Genomic DNA, 24,685 nt, shown 5'->3' with positions numbered 1-24,685 from the left:
CAGATTGTAGTGTTGTAGTCAAGACCACCGAAAACTGAGAACAAAGCAAAACCAAGACCAGACTGTGTTGAGACCAAGACAAGACCAAGGCAGGGCGAGAACGAGTCAAGACCAAGACCACACTAGCACCCCTCAAAATCATCTGAAAGATCCACATTTACAGGCTGAAAAATGTCTTATATGTAATCAATAAATAAATAAATATAAATAATAAAACACTATATAGAGCTGTTACCAATCAAATGAAATCACTAACAACAAAATTCATCTTTGCACTGAAGAGGTGGCACAGAAGTTGCATCTGAATTGGTACAATTATAAATGCATAAATAATGCTGAGATTAATGTTTTAAAAATAAATAAAATAAAATATATATAAAATAAATAAAATTTGTACTTTTAAATATAAAACTAAAACCGCTAGTAGTTGGCAGCAAAACAATTAATAAGTGAGCCACAGAATCATTTATTCAATCGATTCATTCAAAGCAGCTGATTTATTCAATAAGGAAACGAGATAGAGTACAAATGTGGTCGATACCAAGAGAAGACCGAGACCTTCAAAAAATGAGACCGGCCTTGAGTATTACCAGAAAAAATGTATTCATTACAGGCTTAGATCACCCAAAAATGAAATTTATGTCATTAAGTACTCAACCTCATGTCGTTCCAAACCTGCAAGACCGTCGTTCTTCTTTGGAGCACAAATTAAGATATTTTTGATTATATCCGAGAGGTTTTTTATCTCCCATAGAATGCAAACAAAATTACCACATTCGAGACATTGTTAAAATAGTCAACATGACAACAGTGGTTCAACCTAAATGTTATGAAGTGACGAGAATACTTTTTGTGCGCAAAAACACCATTGAGGTTGAATCACCGTAGTCACATGGACTATTTTAACAATGTATTTAATACCTTTCTGGACCTTGAATGATGTTGCTTTTTATGGGGGAAAACAAAACTTGGATTTCATCAAAAAATATCTTAATTTGTGTTCCGAAGATGAACACAGGTCTTGCGGGTTTGGAATGACACATGGATGGGAACTTATTGACAGAATTTTTATTTTTGGGCGAACTAACCCTTTTATTTTGTATTATACACATACCTTTGTTGCTTTAATGACAAATGACAAACTGTTTCATAATAATAAAAAAATTAAAGAAAATCACCCTTGAATATAATGAGATTTTAATGACAATTTGGACAGAGATATGATTAGTTCTTTAAAGAAAAGAAAAAAATCTAATGGTCCTACATTTTTTTTCTTTCTTTCTTTTTTCTTTTGAATTTGGGGTGAAAGTTGAACCAAGCATACTTATTTGAGATTTGCCCAAAGACACTTGGAGGTTCCTGTCGATTTGGGCCAGTACACAACCACCTACCAACCACTCAGAGCTTCTTGTCAACCAAAAAGCATTTTGCACAAACATGGCACCATTCTTGTAGTCTGCTGCATTCTCCACAACCAACACCTCAGAATCGAAAAGTGCAAACTTCATAATGCAAAAATGCAGGTTTTGATTTGTCCTGTTACCAGATTTACGTAACTCATTCAGGTGGTGTAATAACACAAACAGAGCACAAGTGCTGCATAAGAAATAAGTGCCAGTATCAGTGGCCACAATTAATTTCTACGGAATTGCCCCTAGTTGTTTAGAGTGATTCGATACACATTTTCTTATGCAGCTGAACTGTACTGTACTTAAGGGGAAAAGAAAAATATGGGAGAGAAAGAGAGAGGGAAACAGTATAAATGGGAGATTTGCCTGCAGGGGATTGTCATGATCCACAGCATTGGTTACAACCCTTGTCCCAGTAAGAAATGACTGTTTACACTATGTGTGTGTGCATGTCACCCTGCATGATATGATTGCGGCAAAGTGGCTTTAGGCACATATGTATGCCTGTGATTGGGTTTACATGGGTGTTTGTGCTGTGATGCAGATGTGTATACCATGTATTCCAGCACTATGGGGAGGTGGACGGTGTCACAGCTCTTAAACCACCACACACAACACGGCTGCGGCCAAACAAATCAATGTAACTGATATTTGATCTGCCCTAGGCTTGGGTTCAAAAGATTCCACTGACTAGACAAATACAAACACATTTGATCCTGTCACATTGTATGAATACACACACACACACACACACACACACACACACACACACACAGAAGCTGCATGAATGCAGTGTTCTGGATTCAGATGTGTTTAGCTGTGTGTTCTGCTTTTCTGAACAGCTGGATGGTTGTGAAACGGTGTTTGTTGGTGAACAGCATGAGTTCAGAGTTCACTGCAGATGTGAAGCAGGCCGATCCACAGCTATCATAACATGCAAATGTAAACATTCACATTTAACACAAAAGATTTTTGCTCTTCTTAATGGAGCTCTCAGTTACGGATTAACTTTGTTTCAGACGTTTCTCCTAAAATCCCTTTGGAGTAGAAGTCCCTGTAAGGCAAAATCAGTTCACCTGGCGGCCATCTTGATAACAGCCCCAGGCAGCTATTTTCTAGTAGCTGTACAATATAGAAAGACCGAAATCTCCAAAAGATTTTGTCAAGATTATGTTTCAGTAATCATCAATAAAATCTGACAACAATGTAACAATAAATATAGCCTATTTAGCTTAAATGAGGCTAAAAACTGGATTTTTCAGCATTCTAAAATAACTCTAAAGCATTCTAGAGTAAACTGACCAAAAAGCCATTAGGCTCATTTATATAAAAGGCAGGATTTCAATTCTTACAACCACCATGATGAAAGTTACCAGTTTCATTAATTTCTAATCAAGAATCCATCTTTTCCTTAATAATGTCACTGAGAGAAAATAAAAATAGAAGCAAATGAGACAATTGTACAGTAATGGCATAAAATTAAAATTGATGTGAATGGAATATGTTAATTTTAGCTTTGTGTCTTTACTGTACAATAGTTTGGTTTCGGAATAATTCGATGAGAAAGTTAGCATTAAAATAGACATGAAACGGAAGTTGCGATAGACTTTTATTTCCTATTGTGACATATATCTGAGTGAAACGGCTCCTCGAACAAGAAAAAATGTAGGGCGATACTTGATTTTGTCCATCAGGAAATTGATTGGACGGTTGTGGTTTGCTATTGCTGTGATGTCATGTGAGTGACAGGTTGTCCCGCCCTCACGCCAGTAAACACGTCAGCAGAGAAGAGAAGAGATGTCGCTGCAAGAGGGAGGGGAAGTTATTTGATTAAAGATTATGAGGGCACATGAATTTAATGAAAAAAATAATGATGTGCACGGAAAAATGATAAATACTGCAATATTCTAAATTGCAGACTGAGAACGGTCAATTTTGATTTCATGCCGACTTTAGAATCGTTTCAATAGTCAAATTACAATTTAACTATTATAATAATTTTTGATTTAAGACTGTTGCAGGGTCTAAGATTAACTGTTAAAAAGGTGTCAACGGTGGGTGAATTAAGCAAATTTACGGTTAATAAATATTATAAATATTTTATATAAATATCAACCATAACCAAAAAAAATGTCCTTTTAACAACTGAATGTATGACTGTGCACATTATTTTACTTGAATATTTGAGAAAATGAGAAAAAAAAATACTGAGTTAAAGAGATCTAATTTGCAGTTTTTCCATCTTTCCTAGATTGTTTTCAAATTGAAACCTGATCAAATCTCTAACTGTATATATATATATATATATATATATATATAATATATAATATATATATATATTATATCAGAACCTTTGTCTCTCGAAAACTGTTGTGTGATTCTGCCAATTTCCTCACTTTTATTGGGCTATACTTTAAAGACATTTTGTACATTCTGGGCTCTTTTTTTTTTTTCCAAAACTCTGCATTAGAATGGTGAGTGGGTGTGAGGAGCATGGCCAAAGTGTGTATGCATGTGTCATGGCCGGGTCATCAATCACTAGCATCATTGATTGAATATTGATCAGCGCAGGCTATAATTCAGCATCTCTATCACACGCAGCCACACCATCAGACCCACAGCAGCAGAAACCTCTCCTTTCAAATAAACAATAGAGCAAATCTTATATATTTGTGCCAATTAGAAGAGAATGAGAAGACAATAGGCATAGGAGTGTATGTATACACACTCTCCCTTACTGCCTCTCCATTTTTTTTCTCCATCTCTCTTTCCCCCTGCAGAAGAATCCTGATCCAATTTTCACCTGATCAAGAGCTGCTAGGATGGCAGAAATAGCAGCATTTGTTTGAGGTTTGTTCTTGCATCAAAAGCAGTTGACTCCATAGTTCTTCCGCAGCGTCGACCAACTGGTTATTTATTTATTTACCTTCGCCAACATCACTACTCCCCCCACACGCAACATTCTCCCAACCTGCAGTGCCACTAACCGAATCTACATTTATATAATGCTGCCAAGCTTCAATTGACTATTGGACTGTTACCATCCTTTTGTTTAGCTGCGCACCTTATTGATTGTATTAAAGGGATTTTTTATTTGGAGCGCAGCCCTGAATGAAGAGAAGTGAGCGTTACACTCCAATCTGCTTGACGAAACACGTCTGGATAAAATCAAATTTCCCCCGACATGACCGAGAAACGGCCCCACCTCTGCCTCTGAAGCACAGTCGTACATTAACTTTTTTTTCAGAGTCAAATGCCACATGCCTGAAGGAAATACCAGTGCTTGTACAGCAGAGAATGAGTAGAGTTACATTTTATTTGAATTTAGGTTTATGTTTTGGTTCTGCGTAAATGAAATGCTACATTGCAAAAGCTCCTTAAACTTTGGCTTTGTCATGACACTCAGTCTTGTTTTCTTCCAGCTGCACATTAGAATCGACACACATAATGTGACTTCTGTGCAGTTTTTGCAGTGTAAAAGAAGAAAAGGCCAAACACAATTCAGTATGCAAATAAACTTAAGAAAGAAGACCAATCGCAAATCAGAATGCAGAAAACTGCAATGGTTTTGGTTAGATTTTGTGTTGAGAACATTTTAACAATGTAAGAGGAGATGGAAGAGTTTCAAACTTTAATCAATAATAATAATAATAATAAAAAGATCACACTTGGACAATAAGTTGATCATTTTAACAAATATTTAGGATAGTTATTTAAATCCACTGCAAAAAAAATAAATAAAAATAAAATAAAATGAATGAAGTCTATACATACACCTAAAATTGCAGAAATTTGAAGAGATGGATAACAGTAGATTGGCAAACTAAACAACGCAAACAGCATATGCAAATAAACAATGTTAACAGCAGACAATTCATTAATTGAGAATTCCTTCCATATCAATATATTGCAGCCTTGCAAACACTGTAATAAAAAAGAAACAATATTGCCAGTTAAACTCTGCACGTAACATAGAATTAACATTTCCAATTAAGAATTAATCACATAAAATGACTGAGCAAACTGTGGCTGATTTGTTCAATTAGCTAAATTTCTAATTCAAAAAGAGAATGATCACCTTTATGTTGTAATACAGGAGAAGATTAGAGGTGAGAAGATGCTTGTCAATGTACTGGAAACCTCTGATTAGCTTCAATAAATTGTATACATTTTGTTTCATAAATTTATAACCCTATTTCCAGAAATGTTTGGACATTTTGTAAAATGCAATAAAATCAAGAATCTGTTGTTTGTTAATTCTCTTTAACCTGTATTTAACTGGCAAAAGTACAAAGTACAAAAAAGATTTCCAATGTTTTAAAAGGACAAACTTAGATATATACATTTTTTATATATAAAAAATGATTTTGATGGCTGCAATATACTCAAAAAAAAAAAAAAAAAAAAAAAAAATTGGACAGAGGTATGTTTACCACTGTGTCACATCACCTTTCCTTTTAATTACACTTTTTTTTTAATTGTTCAGGAATTGAGGATGCTAATTGTTGCAGTTCTGCAAGTGGAATTTTTGCCCAATCTTGCCTCATACAAGACTGCTGCTCAACAGTCCATGGTCATCGTTGTCTGATTCTTCTTTTCACGAAGGCCATACATTTTCAATAGGAGACAGATCTGGACTGCAGGCAGGCAGTCAAGCACACCCACTCTAAGGTGTAGAGTGTCTATGAAACCACTCTGTTGTAGCATGTGCAGAATGAGGGCTGGCATTGTCTCGCTTCTCAGAAAAGATGTCATCTTGTTGGCAGTATAAGTCTCTGTCTGTACAATCCCAATACATGTCCATGTCAATGGTATTTTCACACATATGCAAGTCCCCCATGCCGTGTGCACTGATGCTCCCCCATACCATGACTGATGTTTGCTTTTGCACCTGTTGCTGATGCAAGTCTGGTTGGTCCCTTTCGTCTCTGGGACTGAGGACTCAATGTCCGTTTTTCCCAAATGTGGACCCATCTGACCACAGCACACATTTCCACTCTTTTGGACCATCTCAGATGAGCTCGGGCCCAGAAAACTCTGCAGCATCTCTGTATATATTTGATGTATAGCTTAACAGGGATTCAATGCATTTAGTTGATACAGCGGCAGAATGTGTTAAGTGACAACAGTTTTCCAAAGTACTCCTGAGCCCATGTGGCTATATTTAACACAGTAGCATGATGATTTCTCATGCAATGCCATCTGAGGGCTCGAAGGTCATGCACATTCAACAGAGGTTTCCTGCCTTGCCCTAAATGGCCTGACATTTCTCTGTATTCCCTGAATCTTTTCACAATATTATGTATGGTAGATTGTAAAAGTCCTAAATTCTTTGCAATGTTACATTGAGAAATGTGATTTCTGAATTGTTTGACAATTCTCTCATGATATTTGTCACAAAGTGCTGAGCCATGACCTGTCTATGCTTGCAAAGACTGAGATGCACCTTATACCCAATCACGATACCCTCACTGTAACACAGTTCGTAGATATGGGAAGAAGGAGGTGGGAACTGGCAAACATTCAACATAACTGTAATTCAAAATAAACAAATACAAAACCCTTGCGGACGTCTGCCGGCCACACAAACATAATAAAACATAAAATAAAGTCGAGGCCTGGTCCTCTCTCGTCCTTCACTGTCGTCGCTCCTCCTTTTATGCTCCTGGAGCTCCTCCGTGAGGGACTCAAGGCCGGTGCACCCCACTGGTGATGCTCGTTATCACTTGCGTCACCGGTCTCGCGCCGTTCCCTCACGGCTCTCGCCCGCCCTGCTCGTCACACTCACCTATTGCCAATTTACCTAATTATTGTGGGTTGTTTCCAAACAGCTAAGGAGGTGGGTATGATGTCCATGATATTTCCCATAACTGATGAAAGATCAACCCCTAAGCTCACTACAATCCAAGAATCCACTCCTGAGCCTGCTTCAGTTCAAGATTCTGTTTCAGAACTCGCTCCAGCCCAAGAATCTGTTTCAGAGCCTGCTCCTGCCCAAGAGTCTGTTTCAGCCCTACACAGCAAAATCTCCAGAATTAAATCAACTCTGCTCAGAGTACATATGGTCCCTCTCTAAATAGTGTTAAAATAACACTGAAGCAGAGTTAAAGTTAATGAGATAATTAAACAATTAATTAAGTGATGATTGTGCATTAGTGATGAACAGCTGCTGTTAACAAGCAGAATCACTGAAGAAAAGAGAAACACAAGAACTACAACTGACTTCAGTCACAGCCTTATTAATTGCTTAATTATCTCATTAATTTTAACTTTGCTTCAGTGTTACTTTAACACTATTTAGAGAGGGACCATATGTACTCTGAGCAGAGTTGATTTAACTCTGGGGATTTTACTGTGTAGAGTCTGTTTAGGAGCCCGCTCCAGCCCATGGGTCTGCTCCAGGGCCCGCTCCAGCCCATGAGTCCACTCCAGAGCCCGGTCCAGCCCATGAGTCCACTCCAGCCCATGAGTCCCCTCCAGAGCCCGCTCTAGCCCATGAGTATGCTCCAGAGCCCGCTCCAGCCTATGAGTCTGCTCTAGCCCAAGAGTCTACTCCAGAGGCTGCTCCAACTCATGAGTTTGCTCCGGAATCCGCTCCAGTCCATGAGTTTTTTGGCTGCCTGACTGTGACCAAGGAGGTTGTCTCGACATGATCACAGAGGTTGTACATCAACTTCCTGTTTGCTTCAATGTGACCACAGAGGTCGTATGTAAACTTCCTATTTGTCTCGATGCAACGTCAGAAGGATGTACATGAACTGTCTATCTGTCTCAACACCACCAAAGAGGTCATATACAAACTTCCTATTAACCAGAGACACTCTGCTGGCCCTTTATGTCTATGGTGGACACGCTTAAACTATCTGATTGTTTTTACATGGCTCTTGTGGCCAACACTAACCCCTCTGTCAAGCCCATCTACTCAACTGTGGTGGTCGTCTGCTCCGCCGTGGGGGTCATTAAGCCCATCTGTGCTGCCGTGGTGGTCATCTGCTCCGTTGTGGGGATCTTCAAGCCCATCTGTGCTGCTGTGGTGGTCTCTAGCATCACAGAGATGGTTTTCTGCCCTTCCTGCTCAGTCTGCTCCGCCCTGGCGGCCTGCTCAGTCTGCTCCACCCTGGGCGCCTGCTCAGCCTGTTACACCCTGGCCTTCTGCTTTGCCTTTGTCTCCAGTTCCCTTTCCCCTCCATGGACCTGGCCCACCATCCCTCCCCCTGATCCTCCTCCGCTCCACCTTCCTCCTGGACTTTTCTTTTTTTTTGGCCTTTGGAGCATCTGGAATCCGCTCCTTAGAGGGAGGGTAATGTCATAGTCACTTGCTGGAGTACCCAGGTTGGCCACTAGAGGGCACTCCTTCCCTGACTCTCCTTCCCTCAGCCATGAACTTCAACTCCCATAATCCTTTGTCTGGACTCATCATTATTGCATTCAGCTGTAACTCATTTCATTGTTAGCTTCTGTCTAGTTATACCATGCCATGTCTGTCATCTGTCATCAAGTTTTTGTAGTTGTCACTCTGCACATCTGTGCACTCTGCCTGGTTTCTTGTTTCCTGTTTAGTGGATTTTGCAAGTATTTTGACCCTTTGCCTGGCATATGACGTTGATTTTGGATTTCCCAATAAAACTGCAATTGGATCTTATCTAAGTCTAAGAGCATTCCGTGACAGAAACACTCAGCATAAAAGGATTTAGGAAGGAGAACCCAAAGGGATAATCATATTTGTGGGTTTTTCAGAAAGTTTGAAAATGCCTGAGAAAGAGAGTGAATGAGTGAGAAGGAGAGATAGATGAGATAATTACTGTTTCTTCTAATCCTTTGGCTGTAAACTACACTCACATCCCCACTAACATGTCCCACACTAAACACCAACCAAATGTTAAACTGAAATGCAGTGAAGGTGCCAAGTCCAGATCCATTAAATCCCTCCCAAACCTGTGAATGATTCTCAGTGCGGTGACTGTGTAGGAATCCCCGTCAGTGAGTGTGTACTGGGCGATTTTCTGATAAGACTCACTAGCAACGCAGAGGCACTTGGCACACATAAACATGGGAAGCGATGAGTGTGGAGAGTGTGTACACCTCCACAACACTGTCAGATGCATTAATCACCTACTGTGGAGGCACTGTTTCTCTGTGTTGTTGTGAACTAATTTCTTTTAATGTTGTAGACCCATCTTAACACTGCAAATATGGCATAGATGTCCCATCTAAAGCGTTTAAAACATCTAATGTTATATGTCTGCATGCATACTGCAGATCCACTGCACTGCTGTCTGTGAGAATATTCCACAGTGTGTGTACAACTGTATACGCATGAATCAAACGCTTACATATTCCCTTGTGAGTAAATGCAATTCATCTTCATAATTATGAAAAATAATTATGATCTTCTCTTGTTATATGGCCCCAGATTTGCTTCTTATCTCTTATTAGTGAAGAAATATTTCTGTACACAGAAGTCGTTTCTTTCAACTCATGTGTGCAAATAACACATGGACTTTTGGATGTTTCTAAATTTAATGTGTGAAGATTCTCATAGATTCAGATTTAGAATCACTCATTATATATCTCATTCATTCTTATATTTGATTTTTACATGTGGAATAAGGTATGAAAAGAATAAGCACAAATGAAATATTTTAAAGTGCCTCGATTATGCTTTTTCAAATATTACCTTTCATGCAATGTGTAATGTAAATGTCTGTGAATATAAAAGATCTGCAAAGTTGTGGAGCCACGATAAATACAGTTATTGTCTCTCAAAAGAAAGAATCGACTCTGAACAGCTTAAACGAGTCGTTAGGAATTCGAATCCCACTTCCGTGACGGCCATACATCACAAAGTAACATAATGCTCACCTATGGTCTTCATTGGCTGCCCATGAACAAAGTCTACTTTGACACACCCTCGAACGCTGTAGCTGGTTCGTGTTGTATACGTCGAGAAGATGCTGTTTTTTGGTCAGCAAAAGCAAATTCTCATTGTAAACACTTCCAAAGGATGAGGATGTAAAGAGTCCGTGGTTAAAATTACCACATTGATACATCACCAGAATAACATTTTCACGATTGCTTCTCAAATCTCCATGAGGTCTAAATGGTATTTACAAAATGTCATTAAAGATAGGACAATAGCCACTTTATTTGGACCAACTTGCTCCTCAGAATCACAGCCTGTAAGTATGATTAATTATTGATGTATATATTTTCTACTGTGTGTTCATAAATTTGTAGTTTTGTTTTTTATATTGTGCTAGGTCTCCAGCTAACCGGCTAACGTTATCACTGTCTTACTGAAATAATTTGCAAATCAGCTGTGGCTCACAATTACCTAAAATTGTGTCCATTAATGCAGATTGTCTGTCATTCTTATTACTCTGAGTAATGATAAAGGATGGAGCATGATTTGTTTTACAAACTTTGTTACATCAGTCATTCACGTTAGTGCTTGGCTAACGTTAGCACTATTATTGATACTGTTAATGATACAGTTCCCACATGTGCACCACAATAAATTAGAAATATACACATCAGTTTGTTAATGGACATACACTTGTTAATACTGATGTAGAGGAATTACAGTTCCAACATCTCATGATGAACATCAAACGGAGTAGTGTATCACTGAGAAATGTCCTGCTCAAGTCGTTCTTGCAATGGAGGCTCGGGTTGAATAACTAGTTCTTCCAATGTTTCATCATCAGACTCGCGCTAGGATTGATATGGTCTTTATAGTGTGTACAATTGCTGAGCTCCGGAAGCCTCCAGAGCTGAATCGGTTATGGTAATGGGTGTTTGTTTCCACATGCGGTGTAAGTGGTAGACCAATCACAATATACTGGGTCGTCTGGTCAATCAGAGCAGAGCAGGCTCACGGAAAGGGGGGATTTAGAGAGACTGAAGCATCGGAGAAGTCGTTTGAGAATCATTGAAAAATGTGGTGATGTGCAATGTATATTATGAGAAAATGAAAGCGTATTTTGACCATTGATGCTTGTAAACCTGTTATAGGAGACCTCTCAAACAAAATTAAGAACCTTTAAAATAGCATAATAGGGGCACTTTAATGTCGCAATTTCTTGTCCTAGACAGCAATGAGTTTAAATGGAGAGCAAATGGAGACTTATGCTTCTCCTTAGAAAAAAATACTGTAAACTAATCTCAAACTTGTCAAAAGATATTTCAAGATATTTCATATCAAACGTCTCTGTTACAGTGAAATCTCAAAAAATTCAAAGATAATTAGCATGTCATTGTGTGATTTAGGTATACTAGACAACCTATTTGAATTTATTTTAAAAAGCTACAGCAAGATTCAAACTTGCAATCAGTCTCTGAGCCACATCAAATTGAGCTGCTTGAAGACTGAAATCCTAGAATCGTTCCTGCAATGGATGCATCATCCAACTGCAATCTACAGCACTTAGTGAATGTATATCTACAAATTAAGGAAGACTGATTTACTGACTCACTGTAATGGACAGGCACATTAACACACTCAAAGAGTACACGGAGTTGCTAAAACGCAAAAGTGCTATTAGCATTACGAGACCTCCTGTGTATATGGTTTCATCGTTGAAGAGCTTTCATCTCTCGAACAAACACACATTGCCTGCCACACTCCCATGTCTATGACAACCCATTTTGAGAGCTGGCACAGTGAGACATTACCCAGCAGTCTCTGCAAAACCCATTTACAAACTGCAGTGAGGCCCATTTATCAGAGACTTTAGCACATGCTCAGATTGTTGCCTGTGCAGTTTCAGTAACAATCACTGACTGGAGCATGTTAAATATCCGTTGTGCTCACAGGAGTTCTTGCTCTCTTTAGCTCTGGCAACTACCATTTTGTATGAGCTAAATTCAACTAATCTAACTTAAACCCTGCATGTGATCATGAGCAACAGATTAGCTTTTACAGGAGAACAAAAAGAGAAGGATCCCAAGGTTATCCAGAAAACGGGTTATGTGAAAAGAGCGTCTTATTTGGAAGTATAATGATTGTAAATGAGTTTGAATCCTTTGTTTTATGTTCCATAAACTCTCTGTAACACACTGCTACAGTAAGTCCTGGAAAAGGACAGAATCGCACAAGTTGATTAGTTTCCCTATCACACTGAGAAAGGGTAAGTATGCGGATGTACGTTTCTGTGCGGGTGAAAATATGTTTATAGTGAGTGAGAATGAATATGAATGAAACATTCCACAGATCAATGTATGTTTCTATGAAACTTACCATCCTCTGTGGGAACGTAGACATTGAGGTAAAGGCAGTCCTCGCTCTGGTTCTGTACATACGCCGCGGCTGCATCCAGGTTGTCGGTGAACCATACGGGAAGCATGATCTCTGGCAGCACCCCGTGGATGTTCTGCGGGCACACTGGTGCAAACTGGGTAGCGTTACGGATCTCCTGCCAGGAGCCTGGTGCCTCCGGGGGCTGGAAGCGCCTCTCGCCCACTGGCGGGGTGGCGTAGGGGACGCCCAAGTACTGCTCAACCGGGCCCAGAATCTCATTGTTCAGCTCCTTGCGTACGCCCCGAAGCTTCCCGTAGCCTGTGGTGACCATAGGGTGCTTGGCGGCGGTGAGGTCTGCCCGCTGGCAGGAGGACAGTGCCAGGCGCAGCGCCAAGCCCAGCAGCCACACCAGGCAAGTGTCAGAAATGCGGCGCGGGCAGGAGCGGGCCGTCTCCCGCCGCAATCGTGCCACACCCACCAATGACATGCTTCGGTTGAGGTGAGTGGTGCCCCAGCGATGGGTAACTATATGTGAAACGGACAAGGGGGAAGAGTTTCAGGCCCCTCCAGTGATTTCAAAGTTTTGCGGAAGCGAGGGTGTGTGTATCCTCAGTGGAGCACAGAAGAGGACTGCTGACACTGAGCGGTGAAGAACTTCATCCTGATGTTAGTGCAACATGAGCTTCTATTGCGATTTGCTCATTAGTTCCCTACAGGGAGAGAGAGAGACAGAAGCAGAAAGACAGATATCATTAACTGCAGACAGTAAAACATGCATACCAATACTATCAAACACAATAAAAGGTAATTACAGTATTGCCTGAGGTTTAAAAATCATATCAACCATAAACATGTGAAACATGAATCTAATTAAATATCATTTGTTCCATTGCATATAATCTTTCTCTTAATGTTTGTTTAATATCTTGGTTGAAATATCTTCTTCTTTTTCTGCAGTATTCTCTAAGGCGCATAATTACAGATGCATATCTGGACCATGGGCCGTTCTCTCCAGCACGCTTGTCACATCGTTGAGAGGTGCACAACAGCGACACATATTCACACTCGGGTACCGGGGGGTGTGAAATACCGAGTGTGCTGCTTAATTGACTTCCTCGGAGGAGATGATAGCACCAAGTGTGTTCATTTTAAGTTCCCCCCGACGTGCTGTTGCTCTAGATTCTTGGTTCCTGCCTCCCCTTCGTTCCACTTGACTTAGCCGTACTAGTTTCAATCTTGCTAGAGTAGATGGGGGTATTTGGGCGTAATAACTGTCTGCCGCTGACAGTCTGTGACACAATTACCTTCCCCCCTCTCTTAAACTAAAGACATACATCTACAGGGGGGAATTAACCACATGACATAATGATCTACGAGGAATGCAAGGAGAAGTGTTTACTGCCATTTTGGCATAAAAAGACATTATGAACAGGGACTGGGTGTACAGAGACAGACCAATTTAAAATCGACCCATAACGAGACACTTAATTCTGGAGTCATACAGGGTAACAGGAATCAGTGACTCAAGAACGATGATATCATACGCGATTGGTCCTGGAAACTGCTTCCAGAATGAATAATCTACAGTGGACAGCATGTATCTGGGCTTAAAAACGTATGCATACTAGAAGCATCCATTCGCAAGCAGTGTTATTTCAGTATAATATTATTATAGTATTTTTTAATATTTAGAATTAGCTTTTATATTTTCAGTTTTCAATTGTAGTTTAAGTTTTACTAATATTTTTAGGGGTGCTTTTGACATTTTTATTTTTTAAATTAGCTTTATTTTTTTTAGTTTTAGTCATTTTAGTACTTCAACTTATTTCATATAGGTGTCAAAGCAACATTAACAATAAGGTCCTTTAGGCTACCTGATAAAAGGACTGTGTTCTTTTATCAGGTAGCCTAAAGGCAGGAACACACCAAGCTGACGGTCGGCCGTCGGGCAGTTTTTCTTCGTCGGCCGACTAAGTTTTCTCAGTGTGTTCCACACCGTCGGCTGAAGTTGGTCCTCGTCGGCTTTTTTTCGGCCGATTCAACGTTAAATTGGCGTTGGAGCTCGTCGGTCCATCTGATCATTCTGATTGGCTGTTCAGATACTGCCGCCTGCTGGATCGGAAAGGCATTTCATCTCACGCAGGCGCAGAACTGACGTGCTACTTGGCCGTCGGCTGTTTAGCATCGCTTTGGTGTGTCAGGGCAACTTTGGACACAGACGCTGCCAACGTGAGCCAACCCCGCAGTCTGCTTTCGTCGCCACTAGTTCGTCGGCGTCAGCTTGGTGTGTTCTGGCCTTTAAGTTTATAAATGGTTTAAGCACAACCCAATTGGCACATTATCCCAATGCAGCTTTGCATTTAGATGGCTTTACTGGCTTAAAAAAAGTCTGTTTACACTGACATCCAAACCAGAAGAAAAATTGACAATTTCAAAGCAGTGTCTGAATTCTGTAAAAATCTGTAGAATAAAAACAAGATAGCTGCAAGTTTTTTTTTTTTTTTTTTTTTGAAGAGACTGTCAGAAGGGGTTTAAGGACCAGAAAAAAAGTTTGACTGCCAACAGGCACAACTCAAAAAAATAAATAAAATAAAACTTTGTAAAGATGTAGGCTGACTTCTCAACAGCAGAATGCCAATCTGTGTGGGAGTTGTGAGTGTAGTTTGGACACCATGAGGGCTGTATAACCACTTTAAAGTGACAACCGTTGTCCCAGGATCTACATTGACAAAATCAAGAATGAAGTAAATGTCTCCTCACAGGCCCTGAGCAAACTGCTCCATTCTGCTGATCAAAGCTTGGAGACTTTATAGAGAAGTAAATGTATGCTAAAGTAAATGTGTGCACAGCCACAAAGAACACACAACCAATCTGAACAGCTGAGGAAAAACATGAAACCATCTTAGTGAAACATCTGGGCATCATCCTCGCAGGAGATAGAAGATTTTACAAAGAAATCAAGAGTCAAGAGCAAAGACAGAATTATCCAGAGTATGCTGTTCTTCAAGCACTCGGCATCTCCATGGCAACCAAAGCACAGCTAATCAACCTAGCAGCACTAAACCTGGACACAAAACACCTGGAGTAGAAAATCACCAACTGCAGGAGAACCTGACTAGGGAAAAGGTGAAGGAAGAGGAAGATTGTGAAACACTGGGTTCGACACAACACCAGACATGTCGTAAACATTCTCATGACCTCATATGTCAAAATCCAGAGCTCACTTTCTGCACTAAACGATGAAAACAGTTTCTATTACAAAATACAGTGACAGCATCTAATACCATAAGATTTAGGATCAGAGACACCTGAGACATGTAACGAAGATTTCAGCTCAAAATTCATGGATAAACGTAGATATCGGATATGAACAACCCCAAAGTCACTGATGACACTTAAAACCATCAGCAAGGAGTAAATGCATTTATGTAAGAAGTAGTGTGTACTGTAAGTAGCCACTTAACAGACTCTTTCTTCCAAGAAACTTACAATTAAGCTATTAAGAAGCTGCTGTCTTGTTGGTTCCGAGGAGTTTTTCCTACTTGAGTGCAACATCCAACTGTTTCAGAAGGCAATTCACTGTCTCCACTCCTATTGGTAGTCATCACTCATGTGTATATAAAAAAGCCGCTTATAAAAAAAAAAGTTTTGCCGCTAGAGGTCGCTTATTCAAGGCGTAGCTTGATGACGCCTTGATTTTGCGGAATCATGGGAGGTGTTGTCTTCACGTCTATAGCTGGTGGAAAGAATCCGACGGGACTCGAGCAGAAATCATATTCATGGATGAGCTAATTTATTAAAGATTTATTAACATTACATAGTATGAAGCAGGGTGTGGCTGAAAGCCATTGGAGCGGAACGAGGCAGCTGGGGCGATTGCTAATGAAAGACAAGCGCGACACACGGCTCTATAGCAGTGGAGCTTTTATTATGCCGCTCACGACTGCTTCCGTTTCTTCCGGTCAAGCATATGTGGAGTAACACAGCACTGTTTTTTTATGAAATTAGATACATTTGTGTGTTGAACGTTATTGCTACTCTGTGCTTTCACTCAGCGGCTACTATGAGACACTTGTTGCACACTGCAGTAAGCTAGATCGATGTTAGGCATGGTAAAACATGGTACTCGAGGTAAATCAAGAAATCAAGATTTAAACAATAAGACTTACTGTTGAGTTATATAATAATGATTCGTTTTCTGTCAATGAACAGTTGCTCACCTGTCTAATAAAACACATAATATATTAAAGCGACTTTGGTGTTTCCATGGTTTCTACAATATTAAACCGGAAATCGAGGGTAACGTGGGTATGATGTCGTTGTTAGGCGACGCACGGACACAGTCCGTGTCCTGGTTAAAATTGTTTATTTCTCTGGATTTAAACATTCTTGGAAACATTTGGGATCATTTAAGTACACAAGTCAACAAAATATATTAGGGCTGCAACTAATGATTATTTTGATAATCGATTAGTTGGCCGATTATTTTTTCGATTAATCGTATAAAATCCTAATTTTATTTATTTTTATTTTATTGACAAAAACTTAATAACAGTCTGTGTTGTTATTGACTAATTGGGCATCTGAAAAAAAACAAAACTATGAAGTGTTTTACTTTTTCCTGCCTTTCTTGTAAAACAGTAAAATCAAAAATTCATGGATAACAACAATAAATATATTGTAGCTTTAGAAATACTTATGTAAGTAAAGAGCTTACACATACTGGTGGATTAACCACTACAGAAATATTAAAAATGATTTTAGCACCAATACTGATAGTTTAGGCTGCCCTGACCTGTGGCACAAACCACAACATTAGGTATCAGATGTCTAATAACTTTAGCACTGTATATAGTGAATATAGTTTAAATCTCTTCTCTACATTAAAAATGAAGATAGTAATGAAGATAATAAAGTTAAACACAAACTCAGTGTTAACCAACAGGTAAGATAAATGTTCAGCAGGAACACACACATTCACTCTGGGCACAATCATCTCTTACTGTCATTTCTTTATCCTGTAAATAGGCTATAAGAAACATCTTACATTTATATTCAATTACATGTTGTTATCCCTTTACAGTTACTACTGTCATAAAAAACTTGAATGACATGTTGATTTTTAAATCTAAATGTAACTTTAAACAACAGATATTTCAGCAAAATTAATATTTTTGCTCTGAATATTAATTGTCTCCCTCTCTCCCACGTCCCGTCACTCACCGACGCGCCGGCGCTCATTCAGTAAAGTTTGAAGTTTAACGCAGACTGTCAGGGTGAGCTTTTATGCAAAATGGAAATGCTCATGTGAATTTGTAACATTTATGTATAATGTTTTGCGCTGAGGACGCACATGCATCTGTCAAGCCATTATGCTAATGCATTAGCTTGAAGCTTAAAATAAAGAATTCTTTTGATCACGTGCCTTTCCTGCAGCTGCTCAATCTGTTTCCTCCACTATTTTTAGATGCATTTTTGTCCATAGAAACGCGTTATTCAGTGCTGTAATTTGACGTGACTGGCAGAAGTCTTCCGTGCACAGTGGGCAGACGATTTTATCAAAAAGTTGTTGCAGTATTGTACATATTGTACCTTTCATCTTTGTTGCAATATCAACAGCTGCTGTCACTAATATCACCACGAAAATCACATTGAAAACGCGAGATTTCCAATCCAATTCCAACCCCCCCCCCACCCCACACACATTTTGAATATATTTAAATATTTTAAAACTTCCCAGCAAAAGAAACCTGATCAAACATCAGAAGAGATAATATCTGTAAGCTACATTTGAGGAATTTGCAGTATTAAGAGGATCCTATTTTTGCTTGTGTGTAGATGAGTGTGCTGGAACACCAAAATATCCTAATCTATCAATATTTATGAGACACAATTAAGGCCAAAGATTCACCCTCGCCTGGTGGGGCTGCAATTGAACTTCATAAATATGCAGTTTTTAGTTGACCCCCCACCTTCAAACACACAGCCACACAAATACGTGTATAACCTGCAGAGGTGCTGTTACATCACCACCAGCGTGTGGTAATAAATCAAGAATGTATGAAGACAGCAAGAAAAAGACAGCATGCTCTCTCAGCTCCCCAGGTAAAAGGTTTCCGAGCTCATCAAGATCAGGTCCTTGTTATGATATACGCTCAGTAAGCTAGTGAAAATGTCTCCAGTCATGTGATCAAGATCTCTGACATGACAAAATGCACCCTTCAGATATTAAATGGTATGTCAAATTGTGCTAACGGGCAATTGACATGACATGTCAGAAAGTGACAACAGTGTGATGTGATATACTCAGTCTTAAACTGTGATAAAAAAACACTTTTCTATTTTTTTTTTATTACTATCATCACAGCTTTTATTAGGTTAATCATTTTACTATCTCATATTAATTCAGATACTCTGTGGAACATTGCACATAGTTTGTACTGGATTTTTTTCTCTATATTTTATTTTTATAAAATAAAACAATTTCCAGCACAAACTGTGCAAAGCACCACATGGTATCTATATTATACAAGTATATTATGGGGTCCCCTATTATAGGACCCCAGTACAATGATTTTTTTTTAGATTACTGCAAATTATACTGAGAGACAAACTGTTCAAATGCCATGCATTGATGGCAATTAAGCCGTCGTTACAGTAACACCTAAATGTTTTGATATTTCATTCATTGTTGTCTATCCCTGCAAAACACCAAAGACTAAAATGCTCTCGATCAATTGGTTAGGACATGCACATATTTCATTTCCTGTAAGGACACCAGGGAACTTCCTAATACTATGGGGGCTGCATGCAATCGGTGATCTAAAAGTGTTACACAAACACTGTTTCTCTGAGGAAGAGCTTTATTGATAAAACTAGATATGGTCAGTTCATAAATCACTCACAGACAATTTCTTGGGTGTTTGTGTATGGGAAATGGCCTAGCTGAGTGTAAGAAGCCCACGCAAAGCCCTTGTTGATTGGCTGCGTGTGGGCTAGGTTAGGCCCTCAGGGGCAGCAGTAAGTCTGTGAGTAAAACAACGTACGCCCCTCTTTCTGCTTCTTGTTGACGGATGCCTTAGTAGTAGCAGAATTTTTTAGTGTGCATTTGAAGGAAATGCAGTCCTACTGGACCTGCCAATAAAGCACTCACTGCTAGAAGGACATGCAAAAGGATCCTAATTGAGAGGGCTGTGTGTTTGTGCGCTGAAATAACACACCACTCATTCTCCGTCCACTACAGTAAGTGACTGTGATGCACACTTCCCGTTCTGCTCGGGTCCTTATGCTTGATGCATTCAGCAGCGGGCTTGGGCTCCGATCCATTTTAGTTCAGCAGATTCAAGAGATTAATGCAACTCTTGAGGTGAGTTCGATAAAAACCTGCGAGGGCACGTACAGATGATTTGAATTGCAAGCAGAATTTTAGCATTTGCTCAGTCGATATGAAAGTGACCCTGAACTGGCTCAAAGGGCGAAGTCACTAATCCAAGGCAATGAGATATAGAGATTCATTCATCTCTCTCCAAAATAATTCTTCTCTCATGACATCATAATGATCTTTTACTGCTGTTTGCCAAGTATTAAACTTCAGGATGAAACTCATCCTTGCTAAGACTAACATTACAATTAGGGTAGGATGTGGGAAGATACCACCTTAAGAACTGTGTATTTAATGTAACATGAACTGTAACATGACTTTAACATGTACAAGATGATGTATTATCCAACATATTATTAAGGTAAATAAATCAAACCACTTGCTAATTTACAAAATTGAAAATCAGGAAAGGAGGCCATCTTGTCCCACTACTGGGGAAAAATGACCCCCTTTGTGGAGCAAAGTAAACTTATCCCAAATGATTTTGCTGAATACATAGTATACAATTAATAATAGTATACAATTTTACAATTTAGTTGAAAAATAGCATAACAACGGAACGCAAAGTCAAAGAGATTCAACTGAATTATTGTACACTATAATTCTATGAATTTTACAGACAACTATTTTTTAATTGAAGCTATTTCAATAATTGCAAATGATGAAAAAATGATTAAATGACTGGCCTGTAGGTTATGATGAATAATGATGTTTGAAATGTACATCTGGATATATTCATGAATTGTTACAATTTAAATGAATTAAATAACAAAATCATCAGCAACAACATGCCCAAATTCTGAAGGTCTAAAAAAAAAAAAAAAAAAAAAAAAATCTAAATGAATGATTGCGTCCAGAAATCCCCCATAACAAACAGACATAACTTTAAAATTCAACAAAATACATTCACAGATTCACTATTCTCCACTGAAAATAAATTAAATCACTTTACCTCGGGCACGCACTACTCATGGTTTCTTCATAAAATGTCAAAATCTATTTATGTGATGTTCTTCCTTATAATATAATCAACATTCCCATTTAAATAGCAATTTATCTTTTCAATCCGTTATCTAAACATTATCCATTTACCAGCTGTAAAATCCAAACTAGGTCCGACCTCTGTCATCTACAAACAGCATCGGATAACAACCGCTGTCTCAGTCTTCACAATTTAGCACCGCTTCACTACGTGATCCTGTAACGGCTCCAACCTTCTCCATCAGTCTAAAGTCGTTACTATCACCTCCAGGTGTGACCGCCTGCCCTGAGCCATCAGCCGCTGCTGTACATCATCTACAATCTCCTGCCGAGGATCTGGCACCGCCTAAACCAAACAATACCCTGGAGGGAACAGCACGATTCTGACAACTGCAGGGGGACAGTCAAGTGCCAATTAGTGACATGGGGTGAATATAGAAAATGCTTTTTTAGTTACATGTAAAATAGTGAAAGGCTCCATTAGCTATTATGACACAAATCGACCAGTCAGCACACCATATCAAATACATTCATCATAAACTAAACAAGCTAATGGTCATTACCAAATGTTGCTCGGTTCAAGTTCGCTTATGATAACAGACGGAAGGGTATCAATGTGAAGTATAGTGCATTTTCATGAACTGGTTGAAAGAAATTATTCTTTTCATTTCTTTCAGTTCTGACATCCCCAGAACTGCCCATGCTGCATTTCACATGTAGTGGAAAAAAAGGTGATATATTTAGTTTATAGTTCTGTTTATCACCATTTCTTTGAATATATTATGGGTGGTTGACTCATAGTGTGTAATCTGTGTCAAGCTTTTTGCCTTCACTAGTTCATTTTAAATGGCCCTGCAGGATCATTAAGTAAAAGTATTCAATATAAACTCAAATAAAATAAAATAAATAAAAAAAGTATTTCACATCAAATTACACAGATTTTATCAAATGTTGAATTATATTGAGTTCTAGACTAGAGCTGTCACGATATCAGTATTTTTTTATATAAGTTATTGTGGCCATAATAATTCATGATACCAAGATCATAGGTAACAGTCAAATTCATTTTTAACTTTATTATTTTATTTTTTTAGCCATGTCTGTGATCTCGTCCGACATGAATTAAAGTCCCCCTGTAGTCAAAAATTGTATCCCTAAAAACCCATCTTTGATCTTCATGCCTTAAAATAGCTTGAATGTAACTCTACAAGCTTGCTTCATTTCGTATATGCAGATCTATGAATATGCTAATGAGCCCCACCTCCACTCACTCGCTCCAGCTCAGAGATCCACTCGGTCAACTTACTGACCTAAAAGCAGCACAATCATATTACTTTTTTCAAAGTCGGACACATGACAGTAATAAATATGATTAGCCTTTTGCTTGACTACATTATCAAACAGTTGCTAATAATGTGTTGCTTATGTTACACAGCTGCCTTCTAAAAATCAATATCCTTAGAAAAGCTTTGAACAACTCAGAACGTCAGTGGAGAAAGGCATATAGTTCATCATAACATCGTAACACACATCATACACCCGCTATATTGCTAAATCTATCCGATTTTTCATATCAACAGAAATATATGCCGGGATAGCCTGGCTTCTCTTGAGACTCCCCTGCTTCAGAGTGGTCATAGTTAATGATATGCCAAAGCCTGCTGGCACGTTGACGTGATTGGTTACAAGGTAGTTTGTGATGTCACAAACACCAGTGATTTCAAACCATGTTTTTAGACCACTGCAGTTTTAAAGGGATAGTTCACCCAAAAATGAAAATTTTATGTTTATCTGCTTACCCCCAGGGCATCCAAGATGTAGGTGACTTTGTTTCTTCAGTAGAACACAAATTATGATTTTTAACTCCAACCGTTGCCGTCTATCAGTCGTATAATGCGAGTGAATGGTAACACAATTTATACGAGTAAATAAAACTTATTTAGACAAATCCAAATTAAACCCTGCGGCTCGTGACGACACATTGATGTCCTAAGACACGAAACGATCGGTTTGTGCAAGAAAACGAACAGTATTTACATAATTTTTTACCTCTAAAACTCTGCTCTGACAGCAGAAGTGATGACAGCGGAAGTGATGTCTAGCGCTCATTGAAGTTTAAGCACGAGACATCACTGCCATTGTCACAGCGCGATCAGACCTCACTAACCGAGTGCTGAACGCAGTTGGACAGTGGTGTTTTAGAGGTAAAAAATGATATAAATACTGTTCGTTTTCTTGCACAAACCGATCGTTTCGTGTCTCAGGACATCAATGTGTCGCCACGAGCCGCAGGGTTTAATTTGGATTTGTCTGTGCATGTTTTTTTGACTCTTATAAATTGTGTTACCATTCACTTGCATTATTTGACTGACAGACGGCAGCGGTTGGAGTTAAAAATCATAATTTGTGTTCTACTGAAGAAACAAAGTCACCTACATCTTGGATGCCCTGGGGGTATGCAGATAAACATCAAATTTTCATTTTTGAGTGAAAATGATCCCTTTAAAGAGAAAATACTCAGCAATGGTGTTGACTTATGAATTTGCACATGGTTTGTCTTAAATCATATTACAAACACCACATAGACATATAAACAACATTAAAAACTTGATTTTCACCCCAGGGGGACTTTAATAACATGATATCAAAATTTGCATTTTTTGGCCTTTCATAGTTATCGTCACTACCGGTAGGGCCTAAATTGCGCCCTTAACATGTCACCCACCTCAGACACTGGGATAAACGTCACAGTCATTCAAAATGAAAAGTGAGAGGCCTTGAGTCAGAGTACTAAAGGGCTGAGATGAAGTCTCTAATAAAGACATGAAGCTCTCATGGCCTGTACATTAGTAGCCAATAACACAGCCTGGCTCCTGTCTGGCAAGGCAGGGGTCTAAATGCCCTTAAGCGCAGCAATGACCACACATGTGATCTCAATCACATATGGATTGTTCTGGAGCATTTTTTAATAATGAGCCATTACTCTTGCATGAATGTGATATCTGGCATTAATTCATCTGTGCTGGGAAACTCGGCGTGAACGGCGCTGAGCTGGGCCAGGTCCATCTGTGCACACGGTGCCCACAGCCTTGTCTAACTTTGTGTCAGCAACGAGTGCCCACAGCACCTTCTGTCCTGCTGTCACAGCAAAGAGGAGGTTTGTTTGATGGAGTAACGGCCCTCTGGACAGACGCGGGGGTGCGTTCAGCCGGACGAATGGTCAGAGCCAAGTGTGAAAAGGCACATCGGAGCGGTGGCATTTGAACAAATGGGCCACCATGAGACCCTGACGTCCCGCCACTGGCGCTGTAGACATGACTTCTGGCCAGGCTGTCAGACTCAGCCAGTCCACCAGGGTATGTCGGCGGTTAACTAAGCTCAGAACACACTACAAGAAGACACATGGGATTATTTGTGCAATGTTAGCTGTCATGTCAACATGGGAAAAATAACTCAGAAAAAAGCACCCAAACATATGTCCAAACATAATGTACGGTAAGTAAATATCCAGCATAATTCTCAAGTAAAACGAACTGCTAACAGCAGTGTTGGGGAGTAGCTAAATAAAGGCTAATTCACAATGCAAAGACAAATCACCAAATCACAGTACATCACTTCTAAAACATTCCATAATCCAACAAATGACAACCGAACATATTCATTCTGCGAAAATAA

At 39.2% G+C, this 24,685-nt stretch overlaps 1 protein-coding gene across 2 annotated transcripts in view; it reads right to left on the bottom strand.

Annotated features, from left to right (window-relative positions):
• The window catches only part of nlgn2b (neuroligin 2b), a 106,860-nt gene that overhangs the window by 61,334 nt on the left and 20,841 nt on the right, over nt 1-24,685 (bottom strand). For both annotated transcript variants that reach the window (XM_048178018.1, XM_048178026.1), the window contains exon 2: nt 12,649-13,358. In XM_048178018.1, coding sequence (XP_048033975.1) covers nt 12,649-13,135 — 487 coding nt within the window. In that variant the 5' untranslated portion in view covers nt 13,136-13,358. The remainder of the gene's footprint in view (nt 1-12,648; nt 13,359-24,685) is intronic.

The sequence above is a fragment of the Megalobrama amblycephala genome, linkage group LG2 (genome assembly GCF_018812025.1).
Source record: "Megalobrama amblycephala isolate DHTTF-2021 linkage group LG2, ASM1881202v1, whole genome shotgun sequence".
Classification (NCBI taxonomy): domain Eukaryota; kingdom Metazoa; phylum Chordata; class Actinopteri; order Cypriniformes; family Xenocyprididae; genus Megalobrama; species Megalobrama amblycephala.
This window is presented reverse-complemented; position numbering and strand designations above follow the sequence as displayed.